This window comes from Lipophrys pholis (genome assembly GCF_963383615.2).
Source record: "Lipophrys pholis genome assembly, chromosome: 3".
NCBI classification, from domain to species: domain Eukaryota; kingdom Metazoa; phylum Chordata; class Actinopteri; order Blenniiformes; family Blenniidae; genus Lipophrys; species Lipophrys pholis.
In genome coordinates this window covers 36012745-36029201 of record NC_137627.1, presented here as the reverse complement: position 1 = coordinate 36029201, position 16457 = coordinate 36012745, and the positions used below count along the sequence as shown (strand labels likewise).

Below are 16457 nucleotides of genomic sequence, written 5' to 3'. Positions count from 1 at the left end.
ACGTAAATGACAAAATGCATTGTTACAATAACATGAAAGACCAACTAGAACTACAAAATTACATTTATTAGATGATTTTACTTGAATTTTAGATTCACATTCCTTTAAAAATCTCAATAACCAAACAATACCAAGGGCATGTGGAACATATTAAATAGCATTATCAGAAAAGGATCAACAAGCATTAATTATCCCAAGTTTTTGTCTCAATAGAGGAAAATACTATTAATAATATGAAGGATGTGGTTGATGATTTTAACCACTTCTGTCAATTTGGTAGTGAAACTCACAGAAATCAAAGACACATAGGAGGGGAGACAGTCCTCAGATATATTTTTTTACAAAGGAAACTGGGGAACTTTTCCCAGTTCTCAATGTAAAAATATATCTCAGTGTCATCGAACCATTGAATTTGTTTCTGATAAAGATGTGTACAATGGATTGGTTCCAGAATATTAAGACAAATACTATCTAGAAAGAAAAGACTTTTTTTAGATACCTCCAACTTAGAACATACTTCAACAACAACACCTAAAATTGAAGAAAGACTGTGAGACAGACCTAATTGATATTATGATTGGTGTATCCAAGATCCACAGGAAGATCTTTGCCAGAATCTACTCAAGCTTACAATCATCAGATAACATCTCAACTCTTTATATAAAATCCAGATGGGAGAAAGAAGCTAAAATCTCCATCTCTGAGGAGGACTGGCTCCAATAGGAGCCGCGGCAGAAATACTCAGCATGGAAAAGTTCACATTCTCACTGAACTTTAATACAGACAAGTTCATTAAATACTCGCAGAAATGGAGGCTGGATTTTGATGTACCGAGCTAATAAAAATAAGAGATAAAAATAAACCAATTTAAAAAAACAAAAAACAAACAGTTAAGGATTAAGAATGTCTTAGAACTACATGGATATACGGTATATTAACTCATATATATATATATATGATACATGAATACTGGCCCTACTGACGAGTTCAATGATACAAATGACCCTGTTCCAGATTCCAACCATAAAGACAGAACATGTGACAGAGGAAGAAACAAACTCTCCACACTCGACACCCCGTCCCTAGAAAATGTAAATAATACCACCATACTCTGTTGTCCTTGTTTTGTTTTATGTTGTTTGTTTTTTTTATGTACAAGGAATTGTTGTTGTCAACAAGTATTCATGAAAAACTTGCAATAGAAATAAAGCAAAAAAAAAAAAAAAGCAGGAATTTGTTGAGGCTCGAAGTTCCCGGCTCGACAGGAGTGTTTTTTTAAAATGTTCATTGTCCAGTGACCTTGAGTGTCCTGAAACTTCCTTTGATCATCATGGCAACGATTTCCCAACTTGGAAACGGGAGGGTTGGTTTTTTTCTGTCTTTATAGAAAATATACTAGCATATATATATAAACAGATAGAAAATGAAGAGGCTATAATAAATAAATTCAATATCAAGTAAAACTCGAACATTCCAGAGGATTTGTGTGCCTATCTCTCATTTGATCTCAGCGTCTCCATGGCAACAGACGCTGATCTCCTTTCATCTCCACCACGCGGTGCCTCTCCCATCTGCTTTATATGGGACATTTTTCACTGTTTTTTGCGATTTAAAAGGCGGAGCCACCGAATCCCAAACGTTCCACACGTTTTGATGCTCTTTTTGTGTCCGTGCTCCCAGCGGGAGCCTCGGACAGTAATCTCTGCGCCTTGTCACAGACCAAGCGATTTAAAGTGGAAAATGGGAGTTCTTCGAATAGTAAGTACTAGGTCCATGAATCCCCAGCGGAGTGACACCTCCTCGTGGACATCATATCCTCAGGAGCAGCAGGTCACGTGACTCTGCTGGCGGAAGCTGACGCAGTGCGCATCTGCACTGGCGTCAATCCTCCATTTCTCGGCGTCCCAGTGCGTCTTTCCTCCCGCAGCCGACATGAACAGCGTCGGGGAGGCGTGCACCGACCTGAAGCGGGAGTACGACCAGTGTTTCAACCGCTGGTTCGCCGAGAAGTTCCTGAAGGGCGACCGCAGCGGCGACCCGTGCACGGAGAGCTTCCGCCTGTACCAGCGCTGCGTGCAGAAGGCCATCCGGGACAAGGAGATCCCGGTGGACGGCGTGGACTTCATGGGCCCCGACAAGGGCTCCGACCAGGGGGGCAACCAGGGTCCCAGCAGCGGCCCCAGCAGCCAGGAGCAGCCGGAGAGCTGACGGCCTCGTGCAGTGGCACGCAGATCCCTCCGCCGCGCTCACCTGGCGCATGCGCAGAGCGCCCTCATCTGCATGACTGAGTGGATTTAAATCCAGGTTTTTATTCCTTTGAAGGAGGAACTGAATGAAACTGAAACACCTCGGCGGAGCGAGAGACGATTCCAGCTGCTGAAACGTTGAGAGACGACTCGGCGTCGGAACTCTTCAACTTTCACCGCAGTGCTGATTGGGAGGAAATGCCCCGGAGTCCACACTGCCACGCTTTGCTTTCTATGTGACAAATGTGGAATTAAAGGTGGTAAAGACTCGCATTTTGTGTCGTATTTTCTCAAACTACTCGGGCTGCAGCCATCGACTGTTTTAGTAATCGAGTATTTTAACGAATAGTTGAATAAAACAGCTCATTGTTAAATATACAAAAGAAAATAAGACGGATCACTAAAAAACAGCCGTTTTTTTTAAAGAAAGAAAATCATTAGTTGCAGGCAGGGGTGTCAGAATGAGTGTATGATTGCAGGTATTTTATGCAAAGTAGTGAAGAGTCTCAGTCACAAATTCCACTAAAAAGAACAAAAAACTCCACTGACTCATAAATGCTGCTTTTGAATTGTTTAACTTCAGAATCAGAACCGAGACGTTTCTACAGAAACACTTTGGCTGTGGATCAGCACCAACTAGTGGCCCAACATGAAGACTACAACGAAAGCGGAGTGAAGGTGATGTTTTGATCTGTGTATGTATTTTACCAATTTTTCACAAAAACTACTCGCCTGAATTGCATGAAATCTTGAGGGACGATTTGTCATCATCCGAGGACCGATCGATTAGACTTTAGGATGTTAACGACAAACTAATTCTGATTAAATTCCAAAAAAATGTCCCGTACAAAGCGGAGGAGAGGCAAAAGGTCAAAAACAGTCTTTTCATCATAACGTGATCAGTTTTAACCTGATTTATGTCAAACCAACGGCAAACTGTTTATCTTCCAATTCCCTATCCTCTGATTGGTCACATGATGCAGTTACGTCATCAGCCTAGTGAGCAGTTGGGGGTCAAATGTCAGGGGGGGGGGGTCACACAGAAATTGTAAAAAGTGTTTATATCAGAGTCAAACAGTGGCAACATGGAGGAAACTCAAACGACCATGACAGATGATGGAAGGTGGATCAATAACTTTGTAATCCACTGGTTTCCATGGTGACAAATGTGGCGTTGGTGAAGTTCTGCACTCTACCAAGTGTAGTTCTAGTTTTCAGTGTTTCTGCTATTTGCATGGAAACACATCGTTTTCCAGAACGTTGCCTTGTGAATGCAAAACTCTTCTAAAACGAAAACAACAAAAAACACGGCGTTTTCACTTGAACCGTCGCGTCAACGAGATCTTGTGTCGCCTCAGTGAGGTAAAAAAAACCTCTTAATAAAAAGCAGAGAAGCTGAAAGTCACTGCGGCGATTAACTCGGAATTCAAGTCGTTAAAAACATGTGAGGTTTGATCTCCGGGTGAAAATATCCTGAGAACAAACCAGCCGATCCAGAATCTCAGGCTGAGATTCCTCCTACTTCCTGTTGGCCCGCCGGCCGCCACCACACTGGAGATGCTTTCAATCACATACAAACATCTGCTTCTGCTCTTTAAAGCACCATGATCCTATTTTGTAATTTCCTACGAGGAGTCTGTCATGTTTTTACGACGGAGACGCTGGCGTCTGTTTCCATTCGTCCAGAACGACTCCAGAGTGTCACTGGTTCTGACATTTCCACGTTACAAACTGTTGACCGATCGGAGGAACTTCTGCTGGAATCCTGGAGGTGCTGAAGACGTTGGTCTGCTTCCTGACCCATTCAGACCGCTTTGTTCAGAAAACAATGTCCGTTTCCACGGAAACGGCAGAAATACTGTAGGTTTCATGTTGGTCCACTCGGAGTTATTTTAGTACTGAAAGCATGCACGCACGCACGCACGCACGCACGCACGCACGCACGCACGCACGCACGCACGCACGCACGCACGCACGCACGCACGCACGCACGCACGCACAGCAAAGAACAATGAGCTCTAAACATGAATAACAGCAGAACATTCTAGTGGCCAGACCACCAAGTCGGATTGTTATTACAGTAACTGTCAAAATAAAAGTACCAAATCCAGGAGAAAATTTACTGGGAGTTATGACACCACGATGGAAACATTGTTCTGATTGGTTCTACTTAGCATGTGCTGAACTACTAGTTACTACCAATGTGGTGACTAGAACCAGGGTTTGGACCAGGACCAGGACCAGGACCAAGACCAAGACCAAGACCAAGACCAGGACCAGGACCAGGACCAGGACCAGGACCAGCGTCTCCCATTTCCAAGGAAACGGAGCTTTTTCTAAAAGTTTTGTTTCAGTGACTCTGAGCGCCGTTGTCATGGAAACAAACCCCCAAAACATTAGGAAGGTTTTGTGTATGTCATGGAATTGGAGCCTCACAGTTAAACTGTTTGATGTCAACACTCTCCTGGAATCTTGTGAAGCTGCGGTGGAGACGTGAGGATGATTACCCCACAGCTGGAAACATCTACCCCTCTCTGAGCTGAGCCTCTCCACAGGGAGGGAACAGAAACACTGTGAGCTGATTGGCTCCTGGGTGGGGGCGTCACCAGATCATCCCCGCGAGGGAAAAGCGGTCTGGTTGCTCATACGCACCATTTCACAAAATATGCATTTTCCCCGTTTCCATGGAGGCGGACATAGTTTTCAGAACGTTGCCATGGAAATGTGAAACTTTTGTGAAATGAAACACTTTCATGTGAAACTTTGTGTAAACGAGTCAAAAAGCGTCTGCAGACCTGATCCGGGCTGAATCTACCAGGATTCAACCCGGTTTCAATTCAGGATCAGTGTGCGGTCACATAAAAGGGGCGGAGCTTGCAGCATCTGGCCAATCAGAAACCCTGCAGAGCAGCTGACTTTACCAGGAGGAGCAACATGAAGAATTCAAACATCATCCAGGGAAAAAGCAACACTGTTGCTGCAACCAAAGCCAGGAAGCAACGCTGCAGCAACTTGTGACTCTGTCAATGTGCAACTTGGTGAGATTCTACGATATTGATTGATGGTCAGTATATAGTGAAGCACTGTGATCACTCAGGTTCACTTTATTACAGCTCAGAGGTTTGGAGCAGAGCTTCCTTTACTTACACTTCTTTTGAGGCCCCGCCCCCGGATGAGGCTCCGCCCCCGGATGAGGCTCCGCCCCCGGGTGAGGTTCCACCCCCAGGCGAGGCTCCAGAGTTCTCTCCAGAGAAAACCAGAGTTACCTTGGGAAGAGAAATCCCGTCCAGACCTCCGAACCGGTCCACTGAGACCCCCCACTGTGTTTCAGCGCTCTGTTCAGGATCCGGTTGGAGGCCGGAGCTCCTGCCTCGCGTCGCCTCGCCTCGCGTCGCCTCGCCTCGCGTCGCCTCGCCTCGCCTCGCCTCGCGTCGCCTCGTCTGCCGCCTCCCGTCAGCGAGGACTCGCTCTCTTTTTCCGCCCGCAGAACTGAGTGTTCATCTTCTCCACCACCTCCAGCAGTTTGTACAGGAAGGTTTTTGGGTTCGTCTCCTGCAGCAGTTCGCAGTGAAGACAGTCGGCGTCAGGCTGTGGAAACAGGAGACACAGAACATCATTTCTCAAACACAAAGTTGTTGGGCCTAGACCACCATGCTCACCCCCACTCCGGACAAAGGACGGGGGGCGGGGGGTTTGTTTGAGAACAAAGAAACATGTGGTCACCACTGGAAAAGACGAGCTGGAGAAGCCGTGGAAACGTACTTTGTTCGTCTTTTCTTTTCCTTCAACAGGACCCACACAGCTGCAAGCCAACTTCTCTCCCCTCCAGCCGTGCCTGCTAACCTGAAGCTCGCTTCTGCACCCACACAAGGAGTGCCAGGTAACTCACAGTGCGTTTGCGGACCCCCCCGTGTTCCACGCCGCAAAACGCAACTCCGGTCTTCCTGTCCCCGGGACACGAAAACCTGCCCGCGGCCGCAAATCAAAGGATTTTCTCCGGCAACGGAGGCTCGTTGCCCCTTCTGACCAGTAAGAGGCGGTGTCTGGGCAGAATAGGTAGAATGATGTTCTGTTGATATCGCTGTGTGTTTTGTTTTATGCTTGTGAGACTCTGGGACGCTGACCCCCTCCTCCGTTTCCAAGCAGTTTGTGCCGCGCATAGATAGTCATTTGCGCAAATCACCGTACACGCGCGAGCATCCAGGAGTTATCCTGCAGCTATCAGAAGCTGAGACGGTCTGATGCTGACCCAGCTCCTGTTGATAACTGCTGGACTCTCGTGTTAGCAGAACCGTGCCAGAACTCCTCCCTCCTCCTCTTTCTCTCTCTCATTAACCCTGTTCGTGCACGCCCCGCGTCCGCTGCCGCGCGTCTTATCTGCTCCAGATAAGCTCAACACACATAGCCGCCTTTAGCACCCGAACAGCTAATTTGTGCCGCTAACGACAGATCACCAGAGTTCTGACTGCATGTTCCGACATGCAGTTAGAACTCCGGCTCAGAACCGGACTGACAGCGTCGTCCGGTCGTCACGTGACCTCGGAAAGCGTCCCCCAATTGCCACGGTAACGCTGCTCCGCAGAGCGCAACGGGGCTGCCATTTTGGCTCTTTGAAACCGCATCAGAGCTGCCATCTTGGATGAGGATCCCAACTCATCCACCAGTTCCAGGTCATTACACCCACTCACATTGACCCGCGGACGTCTGCCTCCACCTGGTAGACATTCGATGTCATTACCCTCATCACTCCAGACCCCCCCCCCCCACACACACACACAATCTCTCTCTTTGTACATAGTACATTTTTTGTACATTTGCTGTTTAATGGATAAGATCTATTAAACATATATCTGTTAAAACATCCTTGTTAGCTGAATTGAATGCTTGTTGGTGATTATTGTGTATTTATTGTTGACAATTAACTGTTTTGTAACAGTCTGTGCTCGGATCTCACACCTTCCCTTTTATTTTAGATTGTTATATTTTTACGCAGAAATATTAACTAACTTAAATAAACCTTTTACAAACGAGACTGATATTTTGGTATTAGCTGTTTCCAGTTTATCTGGTGGTGCCCCGATTTATTAATACACAAATAACAAATGTATGCAAATTAATAATTTTTCATTAATAAATTCTTTTTGATAATTTATTTATTTTTAAGTAATTACTCAATTACTTTAGGAGTTGTTAATGAATAAATGACCGTTTACTTCCATTAATAATTAAAATTTTTCATAAATTACTTCCAGTGATTTATTACTTTCAGTAATCTATTACTTAGAGTAATTTAATGCTAATAACCAACCATAAATCCCAACAAAGTCATCTCTCATAACAACCAGAAGAAACGTTCAGCCAGCTGCCCAAAAAAATGCTTTATCGGCAGGACAGTTCATACTCTGTGAAGAAGCTGTTGAACTTGCAGGCCACGCCCCCACAGCAGGCCACGCCCCCTCACAGCTGGTTCACTTATGCGCAGCGGCGATTAAACTTTTAAACTGCAAAGGTTATGTCTGGCTCAAATGTTTTCAGAAATAAATTTCTCTGAACTGTTTCAGTATTAAAAGTAAAGGTTTGTTGTTTTAACGGCAGGAGCTGACAGTCCTGAGCGATGCGTTCAGGTGCATCATGTATTCCGCCCTTCTAACGAGCTGCAGGTTGAGTTGAACTACCGAGTTGATAAGTTGCTTCGCGTTAACGCTGATCAGGATCCAGAATGTCTGGATCAGTCGGTCCAAGAAACAGAGAGACATCCTGTTATGTTTATCATGGTTCGTTTTTCAGACCCCTGGTCCTCCAAACCATGTTCAGACCCCTGGTCCTCCAAACCGTGTTCAGACCCCTGGTCCTCTAAACCAGTGGTCCCCAACCTTTTTATCACCACGGACCGGTCAACACTTGATAATTTTACCGCGGCCCGGGGGGGGGGGGGGGGTTGCCAGTTTGAACCGTCAGCCGAACACTCGCTGACTCTGGTCGCTATGTTAACGTTTCCAAATCTGATACAGATGCACCACAAAAACGAACATAGAGTGAAAGAAAATTTTAACTCACCATAACGCCAAATCTCGAGCAGTGGATCATCGCACAAAGAACGAGTGGGAGAAGCGTTTCGACGGTCACCATTCGACTAAAAGCAGTAACGCTAGCAGAAGAAATGAAAATTGAACATTTCCGCTGGACATCGGTGTGAACCGGCCGTTCAAAGTAAGGTTAAACTTTGGCGCTCAAGTGACTGAGACGTAACCGAGAGAATCCGGTCATTTTTCAAAATAAAAGATCGTTTAGACACAGATGATACGTAAAACGGAAGTACTTATTTATTTCTTGTGCGGCCCGGTACCAAATGATCCACGGACTGGTACCGGTCCGCGGCCCGGGGGTTGGGGACCACTGCTCTAAACCATGTTCAGACCCCTGGTCCTCCAGACCGTGTTCAGACCCCTGGTCCTCTAAACCATGTTCAGACCCCCGGTCCTCTAAACCGTGTTCAGACCCCTGGTCCTCTAAACCATGTTCAGACCCCTGGTCCTCTAAACAGTGTTCAGACCTCTGGTCCTCTAAACCATGTTCAGACCCCTGGTCCTCCAAACCGTGGCTGGCGTCTCCTCACCTGGGTGAACCTGTAGGAGGTTTTGTTGAGGGCTCTGCTCAGGAGCAAACGAACGTTGGTGATCTCCCACTCCTTGATCAGGACCTTCAGCTCATCAGCGAAACATCTGAGGGTGGCGACGGGGCAGTTCTGCTGGTTGGTGGTGGTGGTGCGGGGGGGTGGGGGGGACAACAACAACATGAGTCAAACTTGAATTTGTCTTTGACAATTCTTCTCATTTTAAGTGGCAACCAGAAACAGTCATGGAGGCTAAAGAAGTCTGCTGACGAACAGACACTGAGACCAGCGGCGGCGCCAGATACGTTTTTCTGCTGCTGCTCTGGAGGAGCTCGATCTTTCTGGGACGGTTCTGAGGAGTTTACTGATCTCGAGTTTGTTATCTACTGTAAATAAGAAATATCTAAAATATCAACCGACAATATGCGCACCACACCGTGCACCGAACAGTCGCTCACATACAGTAAAAACTCCACTATTTAAAACATTATTATGTGACACAACACAAGATATTTATCCAAAGTGATAAAGAATTACAGGTTTACCAGCCGGTCACTTTAACTCACTGAATGGAAACTTGAACAGCAGAATGTCACTGATGGAGCCTCAACAGCAGCAGGAAGCTAAACACACTGCAGGTTTTCATTTCAAACACAAAGACACGAACCCCTGCTGCCAGTCACCACACCTCCACTGAGAGAACAAGATCTGCTTCAATGATCTAATGACAGATTGATAACCTCTGCAGAGAGAGAACCAGGAGTCAGAGGTCACCATGAGACGCCATGATAAAACCATACGTCAGTTGTTGTGGTTCAGAGTGAAGGCTTCTTGGATTTTATCACTTTTCTTTTGTTTTGCAAAAAACGCTCCATGTTTTATTACTATTAGTAAGTTACGCAGTCACAAGGAGAACTGCTCTGGTAATGACAGGAAGTTGTATGTTCAAAGGTGAATGCATGCACTGCCGCGATTGGCTGAGTCACATTACACTGCTTTTTAGTTACTAGTAGAGACATAAATACATGTTTTATTGTTGTATTTATTAATTAACCAGGCAACAAATTATAATCTTCACACCATTTTCTTTTTTTTTAAATAAACCACTTAGAAATCATATTTCTTGGGGGTGCTATGGGGATGCTTTGGCTATCCTAGGGGGCACTGCAACACACCAACCCCCCCATGGCGCTGCCAATGACTGAGACGCCGCTGGAGCATAAAGCCGTGACGTGCTGAGGTTTGTGATCAGTCCTGAACGTTAACTCCAGCAGTGTTTGTTTTGGAACCGTTCCATCTGGCAGGAAAGACGGACTCAGGTGACTGCATCTTCCCCCAACGGATCATGTTTGTGTCAACGCCAAGAAAACCTCCAAGAGGAAACCGAAGCTGCTTTCAGTAACCGTGCGACGACCAAATGGGGCCCCGGTTACACGACAGCAAAATCCAGCGAAGACGGTGACACTTCATTGCGTTCAGGCCTTGTGGTTACACGTAGACGTGAAGCTACAAGTCGCAGAAAAGGATTCCATCTGAAAACTGCAAAAGTCGAGAGCTGAAAGAAACTGTCTTTCTGTTTGTACGTGTCCAACGTCACGGTGTGTGACATCCTGCATGTGGGACCTGTGTGGACAGTTCAATATAGCCTCATTTCCACTGCGCAGTATGTGCCTCTACGGAATGGTACAGGTACCGTATGGTAGGGTACGGTACGGTACAGTAGGGCACGGTACGGTAGGGTACGGGACGGTAGGGTATGGTAAGGTATAGTAGGGTATGTGAGGTAAGGTATAGAATGGGTTTCTGTGCGTTTCCACTGACAGGAATTGTGGATAGTACCAAAAGTACTGTTGGGCTAAAGATTCCATTGAACTCCTCCAAGCATTTTCTCCCCCAGAGGAGAAACACCAGGACAATGAACAGGCCATAAAACAGCAGGGAGCAAGGCAAAGACCCCAGGAAGTCTCCAACCCCCCAGGTTGGCAGCCAATGGTAATGGTTGAACCCGACCCAGACAGGGATCCAAAAGTCAACTTGGTGAAACTCCTTTCCTACCAACTGTCTCATCCCAGCCACCGAGAGGGACACACGTCTCTGCTGCCTCGGGACGGTAAAGAGAGCACCAAGTGGACCCAAGGTACCGAACCAACGTCAGCCCGCTGGACAAGCAGGACACAGTTTGGACTACTTCTTCTCTTTTCCTTTTTCCTTTTTTTGGGGGATTCTGGAGACCTGAGCCAGCGTCTCCTCTCCTCCTTCAGCTGCCTCGCTGTCCACTCCTGCAGCTGAAGCCAGGCCTCTGAATTTAGGACGCTGAATTCAGACCCGGTAACGACCCGTTACCGCAGCCTCACAGAACCGCACTGCCCCACGGACGGTGCTGTCCAGCACAGCAACCGGACAGTAAGAGCTTTGTCTGGGCAGAAATTGTTAGATTAGCGTGAAGCTAACATATAATGTGTTTCAATGTGCCGCTGATAAAGCCGTCGCGGCCCAGATGTTTGTGGACGCGTGTTCACGCGCACCAACCAAATCCGGGACTTGGGTTTTCCACCTCAGAACCAGAGGTCCAAGTGAGGTCCAGGCCCACTGGGATCTCTGTGTGGAGAACCGGGTTGCAGAATCAAACCTCCATAAATCCCAACAGTACCGTACCCTATCGCTACCATTGTTACCATCGGTACGGTTCCAGAAGGCGGCGCTACAACGCAGCCGTCTGCTGATTGGTCAGTGAGGATCGTCACTCTGGACAAGCTGCAATATTTAATGATCTCCTCGCCATATTAACCCTCCGTTGTTAACGTTTAGAGCCAATTGTTCTCTGCTGCATGTGTGTGGTTTCATTACAAAAACCAACTAGAGCTACACTCGGTAGAGCGCAGACCTTCACCAACACCACATTCGTTTGTGGAACTGAGTTAGCATTGCTAGCATATTAGCCATTAGCCCATATCGATGCTAACTAGCCTGTCAGGTCGCTGCATCACTGTGAAACACTGAGCAGGGAGCGTCTCCATGGCAACAGATGCTGATCTCCTTTGATCTCCTCCATGAGGTGCCTCTCTCATCCACTTTGATATTTTTTTTTCACAGTTTTTTGGGGTTTTATTTTGAAACGGTTAGCCCTGAACGTTAACTTTTATGAAACAAAAACATACCAGGCATAACTAAACGCACATGGACACTTTGCTTCTCGCCATCTTCTGGAATACAGTGTGAGGTAAAGAATGAACACATGAGCACGTACTCACCGTGTAGTTTTCAATGGTGGGCGTGTACAGCGCTCCGTCTGACCACTGTGGAGAAAGACAACGTCAACAAACCAGCTCCTGAGACACATGGACGTAATCACTCACGCTCGTTCTGGCGTGGATGACTGATGGTTTGACCTTCACCTTGGTGAAGGCGCAGTGTTGTGTAGTAATGTGTGTGTCTGTGTGTACTCCAGTCAGCGCTGCGTACACACCCACTTCCAAATCCCCCATGATGTCTATCAGCCAGACAGACTAGTTTTTTTTCCTAGGATGACGAATCCGTGACCCACCCTACCCTGCCTCTGATTGACTCACAATCGCTGCGTTCACTGATCTGATTGGTTGCTGTCTATGTATACCCGCACAGTTTGAGGGCTGATGAGCCAATCAGAGGCAGAGGAGGGCGGGTGATTACGAAGTATTACTCACTGTGAAATTACACTGCGATAATGTGACAATGCCTGAAATACTGCGGAGGGATTTCTCCCAGACAGTCATCTTACATGCGAGGGTTTCTAAAGAACAAAGACAAGACAAAGGCCCCGCCCACAACACAACACAACGCCGTTTTATGTAACCATCGTTTTTGTCTGATCGTCCACGTGGCACGGTGTTGTAGAGAATCGAAACGGGTTCCAGAGTGGAGAAGCTTTTCGTAAAGTTCTGAACACCCAAAAGGCAACGGAAATTTTGTGTTTTCACTTGAAATCGTTGCCGTGGAAACGGGATCCGAGATGCTGATTACTGTCAAGACTGCGGGGACTGGTTGACCTCGATGGACGTCACGGATGTAAACATCCAAACCCTTGATATCGGAAAGTAGCTCAAGGTTAGTACTTGTATCTGTACTCAGTTTCAGTAAGTATTAGTACTTGGGATCAAAGAAAGATTAAAGTTTTGAAATTTGTCTAAAATGATTAAAATTCAAGGAATCGTGTTTGTTTTTGTAAAGTTTGACCACAGTGAGTTTTAAAGTTGAAGAAAAGAAACTGCAATGAAAATGTATTTTTCCAGGAACTGAGATACGATATGAAAACTGGATTTTCTTTGAAACTGCAGTAAAACTGCTAAAAACACTGCTGGTGGAGTTTTTACTGAGACGGAAGAGAAAATGGGAGAAAAAGTGAGAGAAAGTCTGAAACTGCTTTTTTTACTGCTTGATGTTCTGCAGACATCACGCACGCACGCACGCACGCACGCACGTACGCACGCATGCACGCACGCGCACAGACACACACACACACACACACACACACACACACACACACACACACACACACACACACACACACACACACACACACGTTCCGTTCTTTCTAACAGAAAGAGTTTCACAGCTGTGAGTTTATTTGTAGTTTTATGACTCGACGGCCTGAAGGGCCTGAAGGTCCAGGAGGTCCTGAGCGGCGAGGCTGAAGAGGAGAGCTGCTCCTCCTGCCAACATCTGAGCTGGAAGCCCTCCAAGGTGATTTAAAGAAAAGCCCCAGGAGGAAGTGGACTGGAAGTCGGGACACCACCGAGGAAACGCTGTTACCTTCACCAACCAAGGATGGACGAGAAAGTTATTTCGGCGCGTATTTATTTATTTATTGGTTTGTTTGGTTGTATATATCTTACTAATCTTTCGGCAAAACCACTCAAACAAATCAACCCTGAAGATGTCATGCAATTCTGATGAGTAGTTTTTGCCAAAGGTTGGTAAAATACATACATACATATATACCCATAAATAAATACATGCAAATATAACCTTCTGGGTCAACCTTGCTGGATGCCCAACTTTCGCTGGCGAAGGTAACAACAGCACCCACTAGTGGCCCAACATGAAAACTACATTGTTTCTTCCGTTTCCATAGAAACAGTGGCTTTCAGAACGTGCGAACATGAAAGTTTTCTGAAAAAAACGATGCGTTTTCCCCTTGAAGGATGTAAAGTTGTGTCTCCACGGTGTGACGGCGCCCCCCTGAGGCCTGGCGGCGTGCGGCTCACCTGCACCGGAGCGGATTTCAAGATATCGTGGATCCGTAGGGGCAGATCTCGCAGGCAGCGTCTGTCGGCCGAGCCCACCCACTGCAGGACGACACACAGGAAGACGCAGAGAGCCACCCGTGCTCTCAGCATGGCCCGGACCGCAGGGCCATCAGCCCACCCTCATCATCCTCATCTTCACCCTCAGGTGGCGCCGGCGGTCCACCGCCACCCGCTTTCTGCTCCGCCGCCTCACAGATCCACAGAGGAAGAAGAAGGAGAAGAGAGAAGAAGATCTCCGTCAGCCCATCATGAACACATGAAAACCCCACGAGGAGACTTTCTCTTCAGCCTGTAGCTTCTGTCGCTCCCCTCTGTCCTGCACTCCTCTTTTCACTTTCTCCCTCTCTCCCTCTCTCCCTCCCCCCTCCTCGTCCTCCTCTTCCTCCTCCTATCTCCGTTAATCATCCGGCAGAACAACACGACAGCTGCACGCTTCTTCTTGACTTCCTGAAAAACTTGGACCTTTTCCCATCAAATTCTTCTCACATTTACTGATTGTTTCCCGACACGACGTTTGTTTTGGCGACAAACCGACTGATGGAACTTCATTGCCAGCAACTTCAACACCGGCAACTTCATCACCAGAGACAATTGCTCAGCACAGAACTCTGGGCCGTGCTACATGTAACATGCTAAAGTGTTTCAGGGCTCACACACCAGCAATGCTACATGCTAAAGCATTTTGGCGCTTGCACACCAGTGATGCTACATGCTACATATTAAAGCATTTTGAGCTCACACACCAGCGATGCTACATGCTACATGCTAAAGTGTTTCAGGGCTCACAAACCAGCAATGCTACATGCTAAAGCGTTTTGGCGCTTGCGCACCAGTGATGCTACATGCTACATGTTAAAGCATTTTGAGCTCACACACCAGCGATGCTACATGCTACATGCTAAAGTGTTTCAGGGCTCACACACCAGCGATGCTACATGCTACATGCTAAAGTGTTTCAGGGCTCACAAACCAGCAATGCTACATGCTAAAGCATTTTGGCGCTTGCACACCAGTGATGCTACATGCTACATGTTAAAGCATTTTGGAATCACACACCAGCAATGCTACATGCTAAAGTGTTTCAGGGCTCACAGACCAGCAATGCTACATGCTACATGCTAAATTGTTTCAGGGCTCACACACCAGCGATGCTACATGCTACATGCTAAAGTGTTTCAGGGCTCACACACCAGCAATGCTACATGCTACATGCTAAAGCGTTTTGGGGCTCCCACACCAGCAATGCTATATGCTACATGCTAAACATGATTAAAGTGACCGACACACTCATTAACAGCTCGGTCCCTCGGTCTCCAGTCCCCGGTACATATCGGTATCGGTGCGTCCTGGACGGTGGCAGCATGAAACGCCCTGCAGCCAGATTCCTCATCGTTTCATCAATTAGTTATGTAACTGTTGATTGAAAAACCAGTTGGTCAATGTTTCTGGTGCTTTGCTGGTTTATGACTTGATAAGTGCAGAACACTCCCATATGACGGCGGGTGTGAAGATATGGAGCCCAAACATGTCAACAGCAAACAGTTAGCGCGTGTGTGTGTGTGTGTGTGTGTGTGTGTGTGTGTGTGTGTGTGTGTGTGTGTGTGTGTGTGTGTGTGTGTGTGTGTGTGTGTGTGTGTGTGTGTGTGTGTGTGTGTGTGTGTGTGTGTGTGAACTGCTGGAATCCTGTGGTGTGGATGTGGTGTGAATGAAGCTCTTACCTGCACAGCGACGGCTTCAGGTCAAGCTCTGCAGAAAGTGAAAGTAGAAGCAGTCATATCTCACGCTACGCCGGCGGGTTAAAGATTCACTGCAATGGAAAGGCGAGACGCTGCCTATTGGCTAAAGCTGGTCCCTGTGACAGACCCTCCATTACGCCCGCCATCAGCCGCTGAGGTCCAAACCTGGAATCAGCCCGACTCCAGTCACTGGAAACACTGGAGCCTGCGAGAGTTTGCATGTTGGGAACTGCGTTTTCACAAAGTTGCATTTTCCTCCGTTTCTATGGAGACGGAATCGGAGGATTTTCTGAGAGTTTGGTTTTCCCCCCTCGCTTCCATGGATATGGAGACGGAGCATTTTCAATAAAATGCACTTTACCCCCGTTTCCACGCAGACTGAGCATTTTAAAATAGTGGCGTTTCTCCTCATTTCCATGGACAAGGAGTCAGGACAATTCCTTTTTTTTTTTAAATCGCTCTTGTTCTTTTACCAGCTTGGGCAAACAATATGATGTTATTGAGGGCCTTGTGGTGTCACAACAGTTTTTACTCTTGCAACAGGAAGACACCTGGAGTCAGAATGTTTTCAAAAAGT

General features: G+C 46.9%; 2 protein-coding genes across 2 annotated transcripts; one reads left to right on the top strand and one right to left on the bottom strand.

The window, feature by feature from the left end:
- Window positions 1-52: 52 nt before the first annotated feature.
- Window positions 53-2516, top strand: triap1 (TP53 regulated inhibitor of apoptosis 1). The gene has a single exon (XM_080459898.1). It carries the CDS (start codon window positions 1933-1935, stop codon window positions 2206-2208), a length of 276 nt encoding a protein of 91 aa, XP_080316024.1. The 5' UTR covers window positions 53-1932; the 3' UTR covers window positions 2209-2516.
- Window positions 2517-5333: 2817 nt separating this feature from the next.
- Window positions 5334-15901, bottom strand: il15l (interleukin 15, like). The gene is made up of 5 exons (XM_080459173.1): window positions 15863-15901; window positions 14103-14332; window positions 12111-12155; window positions 8863-8991; window positions 5334-5834 (listed from the first exon to the last, which is right to left on the bottom strand). Exons 2-5 carry the CDS (start codon window positions 14232-14234, stop codon window positions 5700-5702), a joined length of 441 nt encoding a protein of 146 aa, XP_080315299.1. The 5' UTR covers window positions 14235-14332; window positions 15863-15901; the 3' UTR covers window positions 5334-5699.
- Window positions 15902-16457: the final 556 nt, after the last annotated feature.